The sequence below is a fragment of the Mustela erminea genome, chromosome X (assembly GCF_009829155.1).
Source record: "Mustela erminea isolate mMusErm1 chromosome X, mMusErm1.Pri, whole genome shotgun sequence".
NCBI classification, from domain to species: domain Eukaryota; kingdom Metazoa; phylum Chordata; class Mammalia; order Carnivora; family Mustelidae; genus Mustela; species Mustela erminea.
The window spans coordinates 33,688,177-33,710,743 of NC_045635.1; the positions used below are offsets into that span (position 1 = coordinate 33,688,177).

The following is a 22,567-nucleotide window of genomic DNA, read 5'->3' on the forward strand; positions in this document are numbered from 1 at the left end:
CTGCTGGCTGGCTGAATTAGCCAGGGGCAGTTCCCCAGAGACAGAGAGGCGTGCCCAAACTGGCACACCCATTTTCCTGTGGATGCCTGGGCCCTGGCAGCAAGCTACACTACATTAGGGTAGGAGCTGGGAGAAAGGAGAGCAGAGCGATTTCAGATGGAAAAAGAGAAGAGGCCCCTTGGCTGAGAAAGGCTCCAGCAGACTTACAGGCAGCTCAGAGATGCCTGGGACTTCAGCGTGAAAGGCTGTCTCCAGCTTCTCAACTTCTCTCTTGCTCCCTGTCCAGTACTGACCTCCCCTTCCCCTCTTGGTTCACTGTAACCCAACTCCTAAACAGCAGTGGGCAGCATGGGAATGGCACTTGCCTGGGGCAGAGGATGAAGTCTCCTTTCTACTTTGCCTGGAATCAGTTCCCACCAAACAGCTCAAAACCCAGTTGCTGTATATATCACTTTACACACTTGTTTGAGTCATTCATTCATTTAGGGCTGTGCGGAGTATTTCCAGCAGCCTTCTCTACCTCTTCGTACCCCACTACCTGGAAACCCTCCACCGCCACCGGTCACCCAGAACTTGGTACGTTCATTCCTTGGACCCCCGATTTAAACTGCCCATAGTGTTGAGCGCAAAGTCAAATGTCTGCACGCCCTCAAGTCCACACCACCCACCTTCCCATTAGCACTAAATTAAACTGCACCCCCGGATTTCTTTTCCATTGCCGGGGGATAGGGGTGCATCCTTGTTGTCCTGCTCTCCTGAAGCCCCTGCTGACCAAAGACTCCCAGATGAGGGAGTCAGCTGAAGCTTTTTTAAAGGGCAAATCTAGAGATTTTGTGAACACCAAATCGGAAGATTTTGTCAACACCAAGAGAGCCCCGAATAACTACCTGGGGCCCCTTAGATGCTAGAGACCACGCCCCCGAGCAACAAGAAGCCACACCCCCTGCCTCGCCGAGCCGCGGGCGTGTAGTCCCGGTTCCTTGGGGCTAACCGAGCGCCTGCCACAAGTGACCACTCTCTGCCGGCACCTCTCTCCCAGAGGCGCAGACTTTCTCGGAATCCCCAGCAGGGGGGGTTTGGGGGATGCGGGAGAGGCCCCAGCCTGTGCCGTCCCAGGGAGCTGCTCGCCCGCGGCGCTTGCCCTGAAGCCCCCAGGGGTGGCCCGGCCCCTCCAAGGGGAGCGGGTAGGGGCTTCTTCCAGGACAAGCTGCGGGCCCGCCCCCCGCCCCCCGGGCCTCGGCGGTGCGCCGAGGTGTCGGCGGGACACCGTGTCAGGCACAACTCCAGGTGGGGAGAAACTAGCCCGCCGCCAAACTTCCCTTCGTGGTCTCGGGCGCTAACGTGGGTCCGCTCAGGCACCCGGCAGCGCAGACCACAGGGTCCGCGGCTCGCGGCGCCCGGCGTGGGGCCGACAGCCGGCTCTCCCCTCCCGGTGCCCAGACGCGAGCCCGCTACGCGCCGTCCCCTCCCTGCGGCCGCCAAAGCCAAGTCCCGGGCAGACAAAGGGCGCCCGGTCGGGGACACTGCCCCGCCTCCGGTCCTACCTGGGAAGGCGCGGCTCGGCGGGACCCGCAGCAGCAGCAGCAGCAGCAGCAGGGACGGCGGCGGCAGCAGCAGCGCGGCCCGGAGTGCGGGGCTCCCCATGGCGCGCACGGCGCTCGCTCGGCTGGGCTCGGCTCCGGCTCGGCTGCGCCGCGCGCCTTAAGGGGGCGGAGGAGACAGACGGGGCCGAGGGGCTGCGCGGCGAGCGGGTGAAGCCCAGCTGGAAAACTCCTCCCTCTCGCCCTCCCTCCGGCTCGCCTGGGGCCTGCCCTCCTTCCGCCGCCTCCCCCGGACGCTAGCGCGGTCCGGGGCTCCGACCTAGCCCCTCCTTTGCTGCCAGCCCTTCTTCTGGAAGCGGGGCTGGCCCCCCAGGGCCGGAGAGCTCCAGGAACGTGCCCTAGCACGTCGGATGACCCCAAACACTTTCCTGCTCTCTGATTCCGCGCACCCCGAATACACACACGGGTGCCCAACCTTCTCCCAGATCCCGGACCCCCCACGCTGTCATCTGTGCTGAGAACCGCGTGAGCCATTCTGTGTGAAGGGACAACCGATCGGGTCCACAATGGCCCTGCGGCCTGGCTATTAACGGCCACGTTCACCGACCTGACCCTCACGACCCCGTCTCAGGTTCGGTACTATTATGCCCATTTTACCCAAGAAGACACCGGTGCTTGGAAACTTGCCCAGTTCACCGTTATGGGCATAGAGGGGATTTGAAGTTAGGTGTGCGGCTCTGAGGACACCAAAGTCCATACTACAGCTTTTTTGTTTCTCTCTTGTAAGGGAATGAATCAAGGGCTGGAAGGGGAGCCTGCTGAACTGCGGTTTGGAATGGGGTTTGGAATGGGGCTTGAGGTTCTCTTTCCAGGTCGGCTGATGGACAGGCACAAGGCACAGAAAATTCCCCATGTCTCACCCCAAGTCTTGGGAGTGCGGTTGTTGCAGTTTTCTGCAGCCCAGTTTCACCATTTCCTGGGTTGTTCTCGACCACCTCCAAGTTCATCAGGACAAGCCAAAGCCTCCTCCAACCTGTGGCCTGCCATCAGGATAGGGTTTCTAGGCTGCCTGCAGGAGGGATCTGGTTTCTTCTTTGAGTCTTTCCCAGATGTTTTTGTTTTGTTTTTGTTGTGTTGTGAACCCACAAGGCAGCACCTGGCTTGTTTCCTGCTCCAAGGGGGTCTTAGCTAAGGCAAATTGCGATCAGGGCTGCTGCATCAGGTTGTGCACTGTGCAAAGGCCTGGAGGAAGAGGGATGTCGGAGCGGAAATCCAGCCACCTCTGGGTCAAGGAGCCCTGCACCTAGGCAAGGTCACATACATTGAGGAGGGGCAACTTTCTCCTTGGCCACTAGTCTCATCCACTAGCTAGGCTAAAAGCCCTGGGAACATCCATCCAGAAGGGTTTCAAATTCTTTTATCCCAGTTCTCACAAAAGCCCTTGACTTGAGCTTCCATCTTAGTGGGGGTAGGTGCTTTTCTCCATCTCCAATGAGATTCTCCACAGCTGCTCCCTGCTCAGGAAGCCAACAACCCTTCAATAACAGCCCGAGTCACAAGAAAATGAGGGAGAGCCACCTCACCTGTGGACTCTGTCAGACCAGACTCACCTGGGCCTCCGAGTGGTTCTCAACCCTGGCCAACCACAAAGGGCCAGGGGGAGGGGTGGGCACTTCATGAAAACATCACATCAGGGCTGGACCCCAGACCAATGAAACTAGAATCTTTAGGGAGGTGGCCTGGAGTTTGGCCAGATGCATATTTTTCTTCCCCCAAGTTCAGTGGGGCAGGTTTTTAAAATGGGCTAAATTCTGGACCAGCATTTCTCAACCTAGGCACCACTGACATTTGGGGCCTGACACCATTTTGCTGGGGAGAGTGGCTGCCTGCGCACCAGATGCCAGGGAGACACCTCCTCTTCCAAGTCATGACAATGAAAAACTGCCAGACGTCACGTGTGCCCCAGGGGAAAGTTTGCCCCCAGGGGAGAACAATTGTTCCGGGCTCATGAACAGAGGTGAATATGTACCCCAAATTCCAGGTCCAGGTTAGCCTGCCCGGTGGCCTTCCTTCACCACACCACTTCTGAAGCGAGCTCTCCTCACAGAAACCAGCCTAAGTTCTATTACAGGGCTGAGAAGGAACCCCTGGCTCTCTCCTAGCACCGGAGTCTGGCTGAATTACAGCAAACACCACTCTGTGTTGAAGAGTTTTCCTCTCTGCGTGTATAAGGCTAAGCAAAATGAGCTGTCAGAGAAAAACAAATACCATATGATTTTACTCACATGTGGAATTTAAGAAACAAAACAAATGAACAAAGGAAAAAAAAAAAAAGAGACAAACCGAAAAACAGACTCTGAACTATAGAGAACAAACAGATGGTCACCAGAGGGGACGAGGGTAGGGGGACAGGAGAAATAGGTGACAGGGACCCAAGAGCACGCTTGCCATGATGAGCACTAATGTAGAAAAGTGTTGAATCACTATATCGTACACCTGAAACTAATACAACACTGTATGTTAAGTATGCTGAAATTAAAATTAATAAAAGATTATACCAAGTTTTATAGTAAAAAAAATTTTTCTCTTTGCTGCCTTAAAGCAAACTCCAATCAGATTTTATTATTCTTACTATTACTACTATTATTATTTTTTAAAGAAGGCTCCACACCCGATGTGGGGCTTGAACCCATGAACCGGAGATCAAGATTTGCATGCTCTACTGACTAAGCCAGGCACCCCAACACTGCTACTATTATTCCAGGTTTCTCTCTCTCTGATAGACGAGATGGGGGCAGAGGAAGGGAAGGGAAAGAGGTTATCAGTTCCTCCCACAAGATCTTGCTAGACAATAGGACAGTTTTGTAGAATAAATCTGGCAAACAACTGAACCCAGAAGATGGGGTATTGAGTCCATGGAAACATTAAGAGAAGTCACTCAAGGGGTGCCACAGAGCTCTGATCTCATTCCAGTCCCACTGGACATAACAATTGAGGAACTGAAAAAAAGGACACGGTTGGTGTAAGACATCAAGACAGGCAGGCAAGAAGCAGGTTCCAAACATCTCTATGGGCAGGAATGCTGTATAGACGCTGAACGGCAAAGAAGGATCAGTACGACAAGCTGCATTAGACCTCAAAAACCAAGCACACAGATACAGAGGAGGTGAAAATGGCTTCAAGGGAAAACCCGTGAGAGCACAATCTAGCTGCTTCCAAAGGAAGAAAGAAAGATTTCCCGGGCCCCTCAGGGCCATGCTGACAGCACCTCTTCTGTCCACCGAAGCATTCCTGAAGGCTGGGCAAAGTGCCAGAGGAGAGGAGAAGAGAACACGGACATCAAAGCCGGGTGGGGGGTGTGGAGGTGTCTTTCCACTCTGTGCAGTGGCGAGGAGCTTGGCTTAACCGCCACATTCTCCTGAGTCAACGCAGGATGACCCACAGCGGAGAAAGAAGAGGATTCCAGAACTCACCCCCACTTTCTGCCTTGCGTTTGTCAGCTGAGACCAGTGAAGGAGAACCTGCCGGCCACCTCCCTCCCTACTGAAGGACAGATTCCCTGTGGACGGACGTCACTCAAGTTCCTTCCCTGCCTGTGCCCCTGCCATTTCCCCCACACCTCCTTGTCCTCCTAGGCTTTCCAACCAGTTCTTCTCTTCTCTTTCCACCTCTTTTCCGAGTAAAGGGCCTGCAGTTTGAGGGGAAAGCTGGTGGCCCACTGCACCTCAGGAAATGGACTGACATTTCCCAACGTCGAGGAGACACTCTGAAGTGAAGCAGCCTGCGTCGATGCTTCCCAGACCATCTGTAGTAAAGGACCATTATTTTAAGATGTCCAATCCAAAAACTAAAACAATAACAAAATGAAATAAAACAAAATGTCCAGGGGCACCTAGATGGCTCAGTTGGTTAAGTGTCTGTCTTTAGCTCAGGTGATGGTCCCAGGGTCCTGGGATCTAGCACCGCATCAGGCCCCCTGCTCAGTGGGGAGCCTGCTTCTCCCTCTCCCTCTGCCCCCTCCCACAAGCTCTGCGCACTCTTTCTCTCAAATAAGTGGATAAAAAAATCTTTAAAAAGATTTCAAGGGACACCTGGGTGGCTCAGTGGGTTAAAGCCTCTGCCTTCGGCTCAGGTCATGATCTCAGGGTCATGGGATCGAGCCCCGAATTGGGTTCTCTGCTCAGCAGGGAGACTGCTTCTCTTCCTCTCTCTCTCTGCCTGCCTACTACTCTGCCTACTTGTGATCTCTGTCTGTCAAATAAATAAATAAAATCTTTAAAAAATTTTTCAAATCCATCATTGATCAATGCTTTTGTAAAATCACTAAACAGGGCTCACTAGAAAAACAAAATGGAAAAAAAAAAAAAGCCAGAGAGCAGCATGGCTCTGGGGACCACACTTCGAGTAGCACAGGGACAGTGGATTTAGCTTTCATGCTCCTGTACGAACTACAGACTACAGTAGACACTCCAGGTTTGTGGGAACTCGAGACAAGGACAAGGAGATTTGATCTCAATCTCTTGAAAATCCTGCTAAAGGAATGCCAGAAAGATAAGGCGCGTTGGGCTTTTGCTGACCACTATCTATTAAATATCTGGAGGGGAGAGGGTTAAAGTAAGAATGTTCCAGATCAAGATCAAAAAGCAAAGGCCCGTCCAAGAATAGTATCTGTTTACAATACCCTGGCTTCAAGAGATTTCTTCTCTTTCTAAGATAAATATTCAGAACGAAGCAACGCAGTCTCTAGAGTATGAAAAATGTCTGCAGCATAAGGGAAATGGAATATGTCTGTTCGAAAGATTCAAAGGAAATCATTTCTTTTATAAAAATAATAAGCTACCAAGAAAGGGAAAAGCAACTTTAGAATATATTTATTTGGCGTATTCAGTAACAGATTCAAGGGAAATGCTTTTAGAAAGTAGAAACAGGAGGTCATACCGCGAATTGAGAAATAAAAGAACGCAGAGATTTACAAAGGTAATTGACGGTTTTTGGGTTCACTTGCCACATGCTAGGAAGTGATCATTCCTGCCCTGAGAACCAGAAAAAGCTGGCCAAGTGGAAAAATCAGTCCCTTTTCTCGGACCCAACGAAGCACTGGATTTTCAGGGCAAATCGTCACCTTTTGCTATGCAGAAAGACCGGCACAGCCACACAGTGCTGGCGGAGATGGGCTTACCTGGAGCAGGAGACACTCGGGAGCCATAAATGGGTAGGAACACATAAATGGCAATTTAGAAAAATTGCTGTAAGCTGAGTGCGGTCTGTCAGAAGCGTGAGAAACTCCTGGGGCTGAGGCACAGCACAGACTCCCATGGTGCTATGGCCTTTACCTCCACGAAGCCTACCAGGTTTTCATGATGAAGATCCAAGACAGACCCTGCCTGCTCTGGCACGCGGACCAGGAGAGCAATCCTTCTGAAATAGGCCCAGAGACTTCTCCACACGAATGGGCCCCTCCCCGAGGGGAGGGACTTCACCAGAGCCTTATCTCAATTTCCCTCCCTTGTCTGGGTGATGAATTCCCAGAAGAACCTCATTTGGGGAACTGCTTCTGTGGTCTGGAGTTGGGGGTGGGGGTTCTGCCAGCCACGGCCACTCCAAATCTGGGTCATAGGTGTAGGTACAGGAGTCAGATCGGGTCAGGAGTAGAACTTTATCCCCAGCCTCCGTGATTAGAGGGGCAAGCACAGGTCCAGACAGGCCAACCAAGCTTGCGCAAAAAAATGTTCAAACAAAGCTGGATTGAAAGAAACCATCTTTGGTTAGGCAACATATGAACTGGACCTAGGAAATGCTAGCTCCGAGTGGGGCTCGGAAAGCCGAAAGACGCCACTATGCAGGACACCCTGCCACTGGGGCCATAGGCCCCGGGACATATAGCAATACTCAAGGTGGCAGCGGCAGATGAGGAAGCATCTTGAAGTCTCTGGCAACCTCCTCTGGGTGAAGCAAAATCTGACCCTTAAAATTCTGTAGTAAGTCTCTACCACCTCTTCGGGATTCTCACTCTGCTTTCCAGAAACTTTGGCCTGCTACTGGCATTACTGGAGACTGAAGGCTTGACCACAGGTCACCAAGTTCCCATGGAATCTGAGCTGCCTGTCACAAATGGAGTGTTGTCCAGCTGGCCAAGCCATGCAGTTGGGTGTGCGGAGCAGCACTCCCTCACCAAACAGAAGGCACATGAGATGCATCAGGTAGAGGCCCCAAAGTTCCATGGCTCCTACTTGCACTACATGACCTTCTCTCTTCCGGTCTCCATCTTGGGCCTGATGGAACATTCCCTAGGACCGGGTGACTGAGGAAGAAAAGCCTCAGAGAGTGGTGCCTCAGGGCCACCTGAGATGGCAGGGCAGCGCGTCACGCACCGCAGCCCTACTCTCTGACAGCTTTGAGAGGCCGCGTGGAGGGGAGCCCTAGAAGGTGGGACTTTGACTAGTTTACCTGATTGTGTGGATAGACAGTCACAAGGGATATGGATTTTCCTCCCCTGGCCACAGGTTTCTGCCCAGATCACCAGCCCACAGCCCCACAGAATCCCTTCTGTGCCATCCTGGTATTTCGCAGGTATAGCCTCCCGTCGGGGTACTGCCTTCATGGCGAAGGGAGTGAGGCCATGGGCGTGCGTGCATGGAATTCACTGGTCTTACCATGTCCCCATGAGCCTGTAGCAGCTTGCTAGAGGGACAGCACCCTTTCGAAGACACCAGCTAAGTGCGCTGCAGGGCTGGCTGAAGTCCTTCTGGATGCGTACATGCTTCGAGTCGGCCTCCAGTCTACCATGCTGTGACTCCCATTACCAATACTCACCATCCGTGAGTCCAGGGGTGAAAACAGGAAGGCCACTACTCCGCGCTACCTCTGGTGATCCATTAGCAACACGTTACTTCTCATCCCTGTGATGGTGCGTAGGCTCTGCGGGTCTCGAAGTTTCAGTTCCAGAGAGAGGAATGCTCCCACCAGGGGGTCCAACCATGACCCCACTGAAGAAGAAGTAGAGACGCTGCCTGGGCACTCTGGGTGCCTTGTGCCACTGAATGAAGAGCAGAGAAGGGGCCGTCTACCTGGCTCGGTGATCGATCCTGACCGCCAGGGAGAAGCCGGGTTGCTACGACTACACAGTGGGCATAAGGAGAACATCTAGAAAGTAGGGAATCCTCCAGGTGCCTTGGCTATGCCCGTGTCCTATGATTAAAGCCCACAGAGAACTACAACAACCCAATGCAGGCCGGGCTGCTAGTATCCCAGAACCTTCTCGAATGAAAGCTTGTGTAACTCCATCCACCAAGCAAAGAGCCACGACCAGCCACTGAGGTAACTGCTGACAGCAAAAAGAATATGCAAGGCTAGCAGGTAGGAAGAAGACAGCTGTGAAGGTCAGCGAGGACCCTGTGACCATGGCAGAGACAAGGACCATAAGAGTGATGAATATTTCTCCCTTACTTGAATATTGATGTCTCTACATACGTTAACTGGATATTTTTGTTTTTTCTTTTCCATCCCCTTCTCATCTCACGTAAGCTGTATTAGTACTAAACTTGAACTCAGGAGCTCAGGATTTAAGTTATACGGTATCAGTGGAAGAATGTGAACCAGTTTGGAGAAGGATCCACATCACCCAAGGACAAAAATGGACAAAAAATGCATTCTCTTCCGGGGGGAAAAAGTTACCTTTTTTTTTTTTTTCTTTTTTAGTTGTATAATGCTACGCAGAAGTAGGACTTCGATACGGTCCTTCTGCAGAGATTAAGTTGCCTTGAGGAGATGTGTATGGACGCTAAGTTGACTGGGGGTGGATTTTATTGGCTTTGTCATGAGTCAACTTGGCCAGGCTGAGCTACAGTTCCCAGAATTCACTCTCTTGTTTGTTTCCAGTTAGGGTCTGTCACAGGGGACATTCTTGGGGAATCTGGAGGCCGGAAGGGGAGCAGTGGCCATTTCATGGTTCCCACCTTGCCGGTTTGCTGACTTACCTCACTGGCGTGAAGCAGCTGGGCCTGCGAGCGCCCTGCCCCTCCCCCATCCTCCCTCAGACGGAGCCGAGTTCTAGGCCATGTGTTACGTGCTTAGCTCTTGACAGAGAGCACCGCTTCTGCTGGATACCCTCATCACCAAGGTCAGAGGCAACAGGAGCTGACATAGGTCATGGCCCTTCCCTATGGGGTTCCAGCTCAAGCTTGTGGGGTCCAATCTACCTTAGTCTCCCCACTCTACTTCACAGCTTGCCTCTCTACCACCTCCTCTGTGAACCTCAAGCTCCAGCATCAGACTCAGAGACAACAGCCATACGGACACTGCTTAGCAAGCGCCTGCGATTGCGGAAGAGCATTTCCTGTACCCCATCCATACCGGTCGTATGCAACACAGCTCCCCTACTGACTCTGCTTCTCTGCCTGGACTCACCCTGCCACAGGTACGGAGCCAGTGCAGAGGGTAAATACGGTGGGTTTTGACCATGCTAAGCCCGGGGGGAAGGCCCACGTGGAGATGGCGACTGCTAAGACCACCAGAGAGTCAGTAGGAGAGATGAGGACGTGCTTGCCTGGAGGTGGAAGCTGAAGATACATGCCTCGAGAACACTGGAGATAAAAAAGCAAGAACAGGAAAATGAGGATATACAAGCGGAACAGGGGAAAGGGAAGAAAGCCATAGCAAACATCAGCTCACAGGTCCTGACAGGGGTCATCTGAGTCTCAGAGGGGAAGGCCTTTATTCTCGCCCTCTCTCTTGCTAGATAGGACCTGTGGAAATATACCCAAAGGAACACAACCCAGGACTAGCGGCTGACAGAAAATGCAAGCAAGTGAGGAAACATCAGTTAGGTCTCGTGGCATCACCTCTTTCCTATATGGCATTGAGCCCCATGACCTCAAAGCCCTCTCCCTGGGTCGGAATGTGGTTTGTGGCATTCCTCTCCCTTCGGAGCAGAGAAGCAGGGGGCCAGCACACTTCTGAGGCTGGAAGACTCGCAGGTAGTAATGAGGAAACAATCAATTTCTGTCCCAGAGGCTATGCACCTGAAAAGGAGAGTTAATGTGTTTTGCGTAAAGACCATCCTCGAGGACAGGCTTCCAACCATGATGATACCGATTTCCCAAAGAGGACCCCAGCCCTTGGCCCAGTGGGGTCTGTGCAGGATTCTGTAGAAGTAGTTCGGACCCCTTCACCCTTTATTCTCACCAAGATTCTCAGGCTGCCAACCTTGACGGGGGTACAACGGACCCCTGGCGGAAGGCTGTAGCACTCCATTGCTTCCCCACTCGCCTCAATCCCTGAACATCCTGTGGACGCTGGCACCTCCTGGGGCCTCCGTCTTTTAGAATGCTGATTCATCCCAAAGCATCTGCGGAGGTAATGGCCTTGACACATGTTTCCAGTCCAAGAAGGATGCGTTGGAGGAGAGGGAAAGCTTTCATTTTCTCTCTTATAATCAACCCAAAGGTCAGCATCCCTGCGAGGACATAGACTGGAAAATTAGTCTTTGAGACTCCAGAAGAGCTGCCAGCCACAAGAAGAGCTGACACACGCCCCTGTCTCTGTATGGACGGGACTGGCTGCCTCTCCCCGTGCTTGTACCCATGCCCTTTCTCCTTGTTTTCCTCAAGACCTCTCGTGGATCCTGAGGGTTTCTGGCTCGTTGTGAGGTCCTCAGGGAAGCCAGAGCACATGCAGAAACCCTGCTGCTTGGCCAGAGCTCTGAGGGCTCCAGCCAAGTAGGAAAGCAAGCCAAGTTTAGAAACAATGAGTTAATAGTCCTTCCTGGGTTGCATCATACTATTAGTGATAACTAATCAAATGCTTCATTTAGTCAAATCCTGTTGGACTTTTTGTTCTGAGCGCTTTTCAAGGATCAGCCTTCCTCTGACCCTGGTGAATAGCCAAAGAAAAGTTGATGCATGGAAAAGTTACAAGATTTGCTCAAAGGCCCACAAGAGTTGAACACGCCCAAGCTAAAAAGAGATTCTGAGCTATCCACATTGGGATTCTACATGAATATTTTTTAGGTGGCTATTTGCAGCTTTCCCACATTGCTTGGGTCCTTCCCTCTCTTTGCTGGAGTGGGTCCAATTTCTGTTGGTTTGGAACATATATGATACAGGTGCGAACTTCTCTCACGTGCCTCATGCTCCTTCTCTTTAAAAGGAGAATGCATCCGTGATGGGTCTCTTGAGCCTCTGATCTGGTACAAGGAAATTGAATGCTTCACACACCTTATTCTCAAATGTGTGCTGTTGCACGATGGTCCTATTATAACATTTTCCTTCAATTCTTTCTCTTTCAAAAAAGTTGTCTAAACTCTGCCTCTGTCAACCTGTGCCAATTGGGGTCCCACATTGTTCCTCCAAATTAACTTCTGCTGTCATTACCACCATGTTGTTTGTCTCAATAGACCTGTTTTAGTCATCTTCGTACACGTCTCAAAGGCATTCAGTACTAATGACTCCTTGCCCGCCCCAGTAACACTACTACTATTCAGCTTTAAGGACACCACACCATCATACTTCCACCAAGTCTGGATGCTCCTTAGCTTCTCGCCACCCATCAACCTCTGGGCAACCACTGAATGTAATGTTCTATGAGAATCTCTGTACTCTTTCCCTAAGGGATCTCATCCACACTTAGAACTTTAATTGCCAGCTAAACACCAAGAATCATAAATCTATACCTTTAGGCTCCTCTATGTGTTCCTGACCCCGCTACTTGACTCCTCTTGATTGTTCAAAGACATCTCCAACACTACACGTACTGAACAGAATCGGGACCTCTAACCTGCAAAGCTGCTTATCTCTAGTATTTTCTGTCTCTTTGACAGGCACCACTATTCATCCTTCCACTCCACCCTACCCATAAGTCCTGTTGATTTCCTCCCCATCATGGCACTTGAATCCAGCCACACTGGTTCATCTTCATGCCATCCACCTGACCTATGCTACATTCCATCACTTCTCAACTGAACTCCCATCAGTGACTTCCTACGAGGTCTCCTGAATCCACTCCTGTCTTTCCTACAACCTCAATATGCTCTCCACTTGCCATAGTCAGAACAAATGGTCAATCAACAGCTTAAACCCTGAAGGACCACTGGTCCATGTAGATGAACAAGCGTTCTGCACACAGCATACAAGGCTCTGCTGATCTGGAGTCCGTCTTAATGCTCACCGCCCTTGCCGTCACTCTCAGGACTGAAGTCACACTGACCTTTCACAGTCTGTGCTCTGCTCCTTTCTATCTCAGGGCCTTTGCACATACTTTTTTCCTTCTGCTTGCTTTTCCTACTCCTTATTCTAGGTAACATCCCCTTATTCTCAGGTCATATCTTAAGCAGAACTTCAGGGAAGCTTTCCCAGGCTCCCCAGTGGATAAATGGAAGTCTGCTTGTTTTATGTGCTGTGTTTTTATCAAGATGGCTGTGAAAATACCACCTCCATCCCTCGTGTTCTTCACAATGGGACATTGAACACTCCTCCCACCAAGGAAGCTCTATACGTGCTATCTTTTATCAAGGGTCTGTGGGTCTGTGGCTATGCCAGAAATGAGCAAGCCTAGGTCATATGAAGGGATACAGCATGGTCTGTTTTTCCATTTTATTTATTTATTTTTGGAGATACTCATTCTTAGAAGCCGGCAACTGTGCTGTGCAGAAGCCACATGAAGAGTTCACATACAGGCATACCGTACCCTGACAGCTCAGATGAGACCTCAGCCAACAGCTAGTGCCAACTGCTGGACAGAGGAGTGAGGAAGCCTTCAAAATGACTCTGACCTGTGTTTCACCTGCTCCAGAGGCAAATCCTCCTTGCTCTAAGCCAGTCATGCCAGCCTCCCAGGGACCCAGTTAGGGGGATGTGTGTGACACAGCAGGACATTAAGTTGGGAGGGGACACCAAAAGGACTTCTTTACTTCTTCTTATAAATCATGTTCCCCAAGAAGCAGGCTCTGAGATAACAGTGAATGTGCAGGAGGTTCATAAAGGCGTGTACTTAGGGTCCACACCTGTGCAATGAAAGAGGGGGCAACAAGAGGGGGCAGAGGGAGATGTGCAGCTGTGATACGGTCACAGCGAAGACCCCAGCCAACACAACAAAGACCTGAAGATGGTCCCATAGAGTTTTCTGAGTTGGGGTGAGGAGGCTGGGCCTTTAAACACGTGTGACAAATAGTTATTGAATATTGGCTACTCCCAGGAAGGGAAGGTGAACTTGGATAAGGCAGTTCTCATCTGCAGAGAGCATTTCCGAAAAGGGCTGCCAGCTGCAGGCTCTGCCGGAAACACTCCCAGCAGCTGGGAGAAGTCCTCGGCTCCTGAAGAGGGTTACAGGCAGCACATCACAGCATCCACTATATTCCTACAAGAATCATACAGACAAGAGAAGTTCCTCTCTTTCTGCTGATGGTATGTATGGATGCGATGCCTGGAATGTCTCAGCCATTTCACGAGAGCCAACATATGAATGAAGAGAACTGCAAGCAAAACAGAACCAGAGCCCCGATCCATGGGGCTCGGGGCCTACTTGTACTTCTGACCTGCTTGATACAGGTGGTAATAAATGTCCTTATTGTTGGCATCGGTTGAGCTCTAGGGCTTTCTCTTACCTGCATCTCAAGCATCCTAGCCAAGGACAGGTAGCTCAGGCAACAGATGATAAGACTTGGGAAGCATATAAAGAATGGGGAAGAAGGCATAGGTACAAGAAACATTACAAAGAAAGCATCAGCAAAACCTAAATCCTGGCAGCATATGGGGTAGTAGGGTGGCTTCTTTTTTATAGTAGCCACAATCTTGTTTTTGGAATGGCCAAATAAATTGGATGGGACCAATATTCCATCTGTGATAGATATGTTTTGTGATAGACCAACACCTCTTTCTTTCTAGGAAACTGTATTTCCCTTTTGTCAAAAACCTAGTGGGATGAGAAATCCAAATGGCTCCCTTTCCAGCTATGGACACCCAAGGGGTTTCAGGAGGAAACATCCATCTGATTCTTCCTTACTTCCCCCATGCAGTGTAAGGCAGGCACCATGTCTTGGTTATTTGGACCCCGAATCTAGAACAGGTGACAGAAAAATGACAAAATGGTTGGTTTTTTTTTTGGGGGGGGTTTTTATTTTTTTAACCCAACAGCAGCACCTTGACTATTCTCATAGTGCCCATTTCCCTGTACACCCCATCCCCATCCAAAGCCACCCTCCTTTGGCATCTTTCCAAATCCTTTTCTTCTTCGTTCCTGTAAATATTGTGCACTCCTGAAACCCTACTCATTTCCCACCAATATCCAGTCTCTCTAACACACTAGTGCCCCAAGCTTTAGCTAGGCACTTGGATTCCCAATTCAGTATGATATTTCCTCCCTTGCCATTTGGTGTGGTCATGAGACTAAGTTTTGTTCCTTAGAGGTAAGTGGAAGTAATGTATGCGACTTCCAACTTGTCTTCCACCAATAAGTTCATGTGCTCCCTTAAGCCTTTCCCTTTAATCTTGGCTGGAAAATGAGAAGTAGGCAGCCATCTCCTATGAAGTAAATGGAAGCCCCACACTGAGGACTGTATAGCCTTTTTCTCGAGCTTGGACTGCACGTTTCAGAACCGTGATCCGGGAGGGAAATAAACACCTTGAATAAGCTACTGAAGAGTTTTCTGTTGCAGCATCTTATGTGCCCTGAGTGATCCAACTTACAGTAAGCTTGTAATTTGTGATCAAACAACCTTCTCTGATATGCCTAGGAAATTAATAATATGTGTTCATAATATGGAAATATTAGTAAGACTCATGCTTTCATGGGGCTTCCCAACCCACATATTGATGGACATGAAATATTTAAACATTTCTGCAGCCAAGAGACGCTGCTGCAGACACTGGAGTATTTATAGCATAAGACAGGAAGAATCATGGTATTTGTGTTTCCGTAAGACTAAGGAACCATTTTCATCTTGGATCCAATCTAGACATTACTTTTCCTGCCAAAGCTGAACTTGGATAAAATTCTCTCTTTCACCAATGTGGAGCAGAAGCCATAGGAAGAGAAAACTTGAGTTTCCACTGAACACAGAATGGAGCCACAGCACAGAGAATGTGATCTTCTTTCCAGAGTTGTATGGTAAAAGCAATGGGCTTCTTTGCAGAGTATTGGAAGGGATGGACGGTATCTCGGGACTTTAAGTAAACTTTGGGCAATTACTCAATGTAGACATAATTTTCTGTAAACTTTCTGAAAGTTTATGACACAGACATTTATTGACTACCAAATAGCTATGTTCTCCCCTATATTTCCTAGCCTTCTTGCAACTAGGTGGAACCATGGGACTGATTCTGGCTATGAGAAAAGTGATCCATCAATCCTAGGCTTTAGCATTTAAGAGCCACCAAGTATAGTTAAAAATCTTCCCACAAAGAAAATTCCAGGCCCAGCTGACATTATTGCTAAACTATAACTAACATTTAAGGAAGAAATAATACCAATTCCCATAAACGCAGAGAAAATTGAAGAGGAAAAGATACGCCCCAATTCATTCTATGAGGCCAACACTACTCTGACAGTGAAACCAAATATATCACCAAAAAAAAAAAAGAAAAAGAAAAAGAAAAAAAAAGAAAAGAAAAAAACTATGAAATAATTTCCCTTATAAACATAGATGTAAAATTTCTTTCAAATTTAGCAAATTGAACACTGTATAATATAAAAAGTACAATATATCATGACCAAATGGAATTTATCCTAGGAATAGAAATTAGTTTTAACATTCACAATTCAATGACTGTTTTCACCACATTAAGAGACCATAAAAGAAAAACTATATGATAATCTCAACACAGCAGTAAAAGCATTTGACAAAATTCAACATCCATTCCCAGTTTTAAAAAATTCAGCAAACTAAGACTAGAAGGAAACTTCTTCAAACTAATAAAGAGCATTTACAAAGGAACTGTAGCTAATATCATACTTGGTGGTACATGACTGAATGTTTTCCCCCTAAGATCATGGTGTCCACTCTTGCCATTTAACTGAATATTCAATATCACATTCAAAGAGCTAGCCAGTGCAATCAGGCAAGAAAAGGTAATAAAATATTCAGACCAGGAAGAAAAAAGCAAAATTTTGTACTCAAAGATTAAATGATTGTCAACATAGAAAATCAAATGGAATTCATAAAAAGCTATTAGAACTAATAAGTAAGTTCTCTGTACTATATACTAGATAAACAACTGAAATTTTAAATATAGTACCATTTGCCATAGCATTAAAAATATGAAAGATTTGGGGAAAAGTCTCACAAAAGCTGTGTAAGGTATAAATACCAAGACAACAATATTATTGAGAGAGAGAAATTAAAGTTCATGGATCAGAAGCCAAACTGATCTATACATTAAACTCAGTCTAAATCCTAATCTCAGTAGACTTTTAAAATAAAAATTAACAGTCTGATTCTAAAATGAATATGGAAGGCAAAGAAACTAGACAAGCAAAAACAACTTTGAAAAAGAACAAATTTAAAGAACTAACACTCCTTGACTTCAAGATGTTTTAAACATCTACATTAATGAAGATAATGTGGTATTGACATAAAGGTAGACAGACAGATCAATGGAATAGAAAATCTAGAAATAGGCCTGCACATATAAGGTCAATTGATTTCTGAAAGATGTGCAAAGGCAATGCAGTGGAGAAAGGATAGTCTTCTTGACAAATGGTGCTGGAACAATGAAACATTTATATGTCAATAAAAAAAGAACTTTAACCCATACCTCATACCAAAGACAAACATTAATTCAAAAAGAATTGTAGTCCTGAATGTAAAACATAAAATTACAAAATATCTAGAAGAAAACAGGGGGAAAATCTTTGTGAGCTTGAGGTGGGCAAACATTTCTTAGATATAACACCCAAAGCACAACTCATAAAAAAAGAAAAATGTTGTTAAATAGAATTTCATCAATATTGAAAGCTTTTGCTCTTTAAAAGACAGCATTAGAAAAACCACAGATGGAGAGAAAACATCACATATTCAACATATAAAAGGAGCTCTCAAAACTCAATATTAAGAAAATAAACAATCCCCTGAATTCATAAAAGAGAGTTCATCAAAGTAGATATATGGTTTCAAATTAAAATGAAAATGAGGGGCGCCTGGGTGGGTCAGTTGATTAAGCACCCGACTTTTGCTTTCAGCTCAGGTTGTGATCTTGGAGTCGTGAAATCAAGCCCTGTGTCAGGCCCCACGCCCAGCACAGAGTCTGCTTGGTATTCTCTCTCTCCCTCTGCCTGTCCCCCCAACCCCCCATCGACTCAAGTACGCTCACTCACTGTACTCAAATAAATAAATGAAATCTTTAAAAAAATTAAACCAAAATGAGATCACTACTTTTCAGAAAGACTCAAATTTAAAACACTGCCATATATACCAAGTGTTGGCACAGATGTGGAGAGACTGAAACTCATTCATTGCTGGTGGAAATGTAAAATGTTATAACCACTTCGGAAAATAGTTTAGCAGTTTCTTAAAAAGTTAACAATACACCTGCCATAAGACCCAGCCATTTCACTCAGAATAATCACGCTGAGTGAATTCAGCTGGACAAAAAAGAGTACACAATGCATTATTCCATTTACACAAATATTAGAAGATGCAAACTAATCTATAGGAACAGAAAACCTATTAGTGATGGGGGGAATAGATGGAGAAGAGTGGCAAGGAAAGGTCACAAACGGGCATAAGGAAGCTTTAGGAAAGAATGGGTTCATTACATTGAGTATGGATGTAAATACACGTACACCCACATATGTCAAAACTTGTCACATTGTACATTTTAAATATATGCAGTTTAGTTCAATTATACTGCAGTAAAGCAATGTTTTGAAAAGTGCTATGATTAAGGGTGTGGCCCTCAATAAAATCTCTCCCTTATGTAAAATTACTTAGGAAAAAGATCTGATTAAGAGTTTGGTCTTCTCTGTCCTCTAATCCCTTAACATCCAATCAAGAGAAAGATAAAGATGGGGAAGTTAGAAAACAGCAAAAAAATGTGCCAGATCTGTTAATTATGTCCCCAGAAGAACTGTGGGTGTGACTGCAAGACAGAAGTAATTACAATCATATGTTACGAAATCTAATAAGTTTTTACTAAGTTTACTTTTTAAGTATATAATTCAATAATGTTTAGTATATTCACAAAGTTGTATAACTATCACAATGATCTAATTCCATAGCCTTTTCATCACTCCAAAAAGAAACATCACGCCAATTAGCAGTTACTCCCCACTCTGCCTCCTCCCAGCCCTTAGGAACCATGAATCTGTGATGTTTTGTGTCTGACTTCTATCACTTAGCATAATGTTTTAAAGGTTCATCTGCACTGTAGCATGTGTGACCACTTCATTCTTTTAAATAATATCTGGTTATATGGCTATACCACATTTTATTTTTCTATTTACCTATTGTTAAGTCTATTAAGGTTTTTTCAAAGATTTTATTTGTTTATTTGAGAGAAAGGGAGAATGGGGGGAGGGGCAGAGGTAGAGAGAGAGAGACAGAAACTCTCAAGCAGACTCCCCACTGAGCACGGAGCCCGACATGGGGCTCGATCTCATGACTCTGAAATCATGATCTGAGCCAAAACTAAGAGTCAGAGGCTCAACCGACTGAGCCACCCAGAAGCAACAAGTCAATTCAGTTAGTGAGAGTCTTATGCTGCTCAGGAAGCCACAAGCCTGGGCAATACCAAACAAAACAAGCCTTTGAGTAGTTAAGACTTAAAACCAATCTTCTAATTTTAATTTTAATCTGCGATATTCTAAGGGCAACTGAAAGAGCTATACAGACTTAAAGAGGGCATATGTATATCTTAAAGATACGGCAAGGAAAAACCTCCAAAGAGCAGGTCCAGAAACCATAAAGAACAGTGGACAGTGGCATTACTGCAAGAGAGAAAACCAGGGCCTGATCCAGAATGTTCTTCACTCTCAGCATAGGGCCTCCAATCATCTGCAAAGCAGAGTTTTTAAATTGCCACATTTCAGCAACTTCTGTGTATCTCCCTTTTGCCCCTTTCCAAATAGGAGTGTTGATTTTTGCCATTACACATTAGGTGTATGTTGGAAGGTAAGCTGGATAATTTTTCGTTTTTGTTAGTCTTTCAGACCAAGTAGAACCAAGGCTGGTCCAGATGTAGATACCATGCATCACCCAGAGATGCAGGACTATGAGCTAGATTCGTTGATTAGATGGGACTTTAGTGGCTCCCTGGGAGAATGATGGAATATGTTCTGTGTGTGGGAATGTTTTAGATCAGGTTTCGTAGGAGTGTAAGATTCTTGTTCAAGTGATTTGTTGGGGTATGTTCTTAGGATAAAGAAATTTAGGGAAAGAAGACAGAGCATGAGGAAATCCAAGCAAATGAGTAGTGTTAGGTATAGAATCGATTCGGTCCAATACTAAGGGATACTTCTGGAGCACTACAATTAGTCCCACACTGAGACAAGAGAGATGGCCTTTGGAACCCTTTGTCATTCAATCATTGGCTGAGGTCCACTCCCCAGAGATAGAGGTATCACCTTCTCTCTGAAGAGGCTTGCTTTTGGCCAAGGGCAACTTTCTAGAAGACGGAGAAGCTGTGAGCCATTGGCCAACACCTTCAGCTGCTGGGGATGTGTGCATCTGCCTAAAGGAAGAGATCAGGGTGGGGCACCATTAGGGTCCACTGCAGGCAAGAGGAAAGCATCTGGGTAATAAGCGGAAATGTGAGCTGTGAGTGATTACACGGAGCAGAGCCACCCCAATCACCCACCTTGCTGACTCACCTTGGACTTACAATCTGAGCTCCAAATAATCCTTTGTTATGTTAAGCCGCTGGTTCTGTTAGTTGCTTATCACAGTAGAAATGAGTTTGTCCATTAGAGTTCCCGATTGGGAAAGCAGAACCACCCTATGTGATATGGAATTAGGAATTTACAACAAGGACGAGACCTTACATAATGTGGGAGCTGGCGAGGTGCTGCATGGGAAGCTGTTGTCTCTGCACACGGTGATGAGCCTGAGGTCACTATGGGTATTAGGGCTAGAAGAAAGAGACACTGAACTTGAAGTGGAAGAGACCAAGGATAAACTGGAAGCCACAGAACAAAGTAGAAAGCATCTCTTACCATTTTTAGTTTTGACGATGTGGGTAACCTGCAGAAGCCACATCTTTTCTCATGGAGCTGCATGTGGCCCAGAATTTGAAGCTGAAGGAGAGCAGGCAGGAGCTGAAGAGTCTGCAGGCCCGGAATCTCCTGTCCCAAGCCACCCTAACAGTGGCAACGCACGTGCTTCCGGTGTTGCCCAGCGCCTTACACTGACCTTCAGGGAATAATGACCATTGCTTCGTCTTTACCTTCTCAAATCTGTTGTGGTCCATCAGAAACCAAAACTACATCAGGGACAAAATTCTGGAAAACACAGTTCCAGTTTAGCTAAGTTGACATGCTACAAAGCCAACACATGTGGCCTCACTTAATACAGACCCCAGTGGAGGTGGCAATGTGACACCCAGAAGAGGACTTGTCACCAGAACTTGACTAACAACGTAACAACAGAACAACATAAACGAAAACGGGACCAAAACAAAGACCATTTTCTTAGTCACACCTGGCAAAGGATAGTCATCAATTCTTCAGAGAGAAAATAATAAAAATTACTGTAGGAAATGAAAGGCAGGAAATAAAAATTACTGTAGGAAATGAAATGAAATGCTATATTCTACATAATCCACAGTGGTTAAAAGCACAAGTTTTGTAAAGTCAGGAACCCATTTACAAGTTGTGTGTTCTTATGTTAATTATCTTCTCTGTGACTCATGTGTACATCTGAAAATGGGGATAATAAAACGTTTTTTATGGGCTTGTTGGTAAGATTAAATGAGTTAAATAAAGAGAAAGCACTTAGAACAGTGTGTGGTGTGTAGGCGCTTTTCAAATATTAATGTTATAATTATTGTATAACATCATGCTTTGCCTTTACGATAAAATTTATACATTTATGATTCTTAGTAAATTTCCAGGTTGTCCTCATGGAGTTCTGGGTGAAATGTTTCTTCCAAGGGTTATGTATTTCTGCCTTATAGTTGTAGGAAAGGGTCTGGTGTCCAGAATGGGGAAAACCAAGTGTGGGTCTCTCTTGCTGAACACTTCCCATTCAAGAAAGTTTCTGATACAACATATACCTCCTTGACATGAGTTATTCTCATTTCTCTATACTTATATGTCTCATCAACACAGGGCTTCAGGCCTAGAAAAATGACTCATTCATGTTCTATGAATAATAAAAGAGAAAGCAAAAAACTGTCCACTTCTTAGGAAACTCTTCTAAAGTCCGTGCTGTGTGTTCAATGAAGATTTCTCTGGTAAATAAAGATATTCAAGTAAGTTGCAACTGTGGTTTATCAGAGTCAGTTCTAGATCTGGGATGATATCTAGATCATCACTAGAATGTGTGTGTATGTGTGTGTGTGTGTGTGTGTGTGTGTGTAAGAGAGGCTGTTACCAAATCTGAGTTTGTATTTAGTAGATTTTCATAGCCAATTTGGTTGATTGTATTTTGTTAAAATGCTATTTTAAAACACTGGATACATTCTTGGGGGTAAGCCTGGGGAGCCATGATCATGCAAGACTATACTGGTTAAGGAAGTTTATAACAGAACCATCTCTCCTTTTTAAAATGAGATATGGCTGAGCCCTTCCAATTTCTGTTATTCAAAACAAAAAAGAAGTCTTCAATGACATGTAGAAAAATCACGAAGTTGTATCCTATGGAGTCTCATGTCTGAGTTCTTTCCAGGGTCTCTAGAGTAGTGAGTTGACTCTTGTATGGCAACTGTTGGTCATGGAAGATTCTATCGCATGGTTCACAAAAGGGGTTCAATCTGCCCTCTTGTCTCTCTTGTGGGAGCCGTAAGGAAAAATGTTACCCCAAGATCCTCTCTCTTTCTGGTCATGCTGTTCAACTTCAACTAGATCAATGTAGATCTTTTAAACTGAAAGATCATCGTGGC

At 46.5% G+C, this 22,567-nt stretch overlaps 2 protein-coding genes across 4 annotated transcripts in view; both read right to left on the reverse strand.

Moving 5' to 3' along the window:
- The window catches only part of SRPX (sushi repeat containing protein X-linked), a 117,309-nt gene extending 115,474 nt beyond the window's left edge, over positions 1 to 1,835 (reverse strand). For both annotated transcript variants that reach the window (XM_032329854.1, XM_032329853.1), the window contains exon 1: positions 1,545 to 1,835. In XM_032329854.1, coding sequence (XP_032185745.1) covers positions 1,545 to 1,644 — 100 coding nt within the window. In that variant the 5' untranslated portion in view covers positions 1,645 to 1,835. The remainder of the gene's footprint in view (positions 1 to 1,544) is intronic.
- Positions 1,836 to 7,066: 5,231 nt separating this feature from the next.
- RPGR (retinitis pigmentosa GTPase regulator) overlaps positions 7,067 to 22,567 on the reverse strand; it is an 85,722-nt gene continuing 70,221 nt past the window's right edge. Inside the window, exon 18 of one of the 2 annotated variants that reach the window (XM_032329851.1) lies at positions 7,067 to 10,561. In XM_032329851.1, the coding sequence (XP_032185742.1) occupies positions 10,535 to 10,561 (27 nt within the window). In that variant the 3' untranslated portion in view covers positions 7,067 to 10,534. The other variant, XM_032329849.1, reaches the window with a different exon arrangement.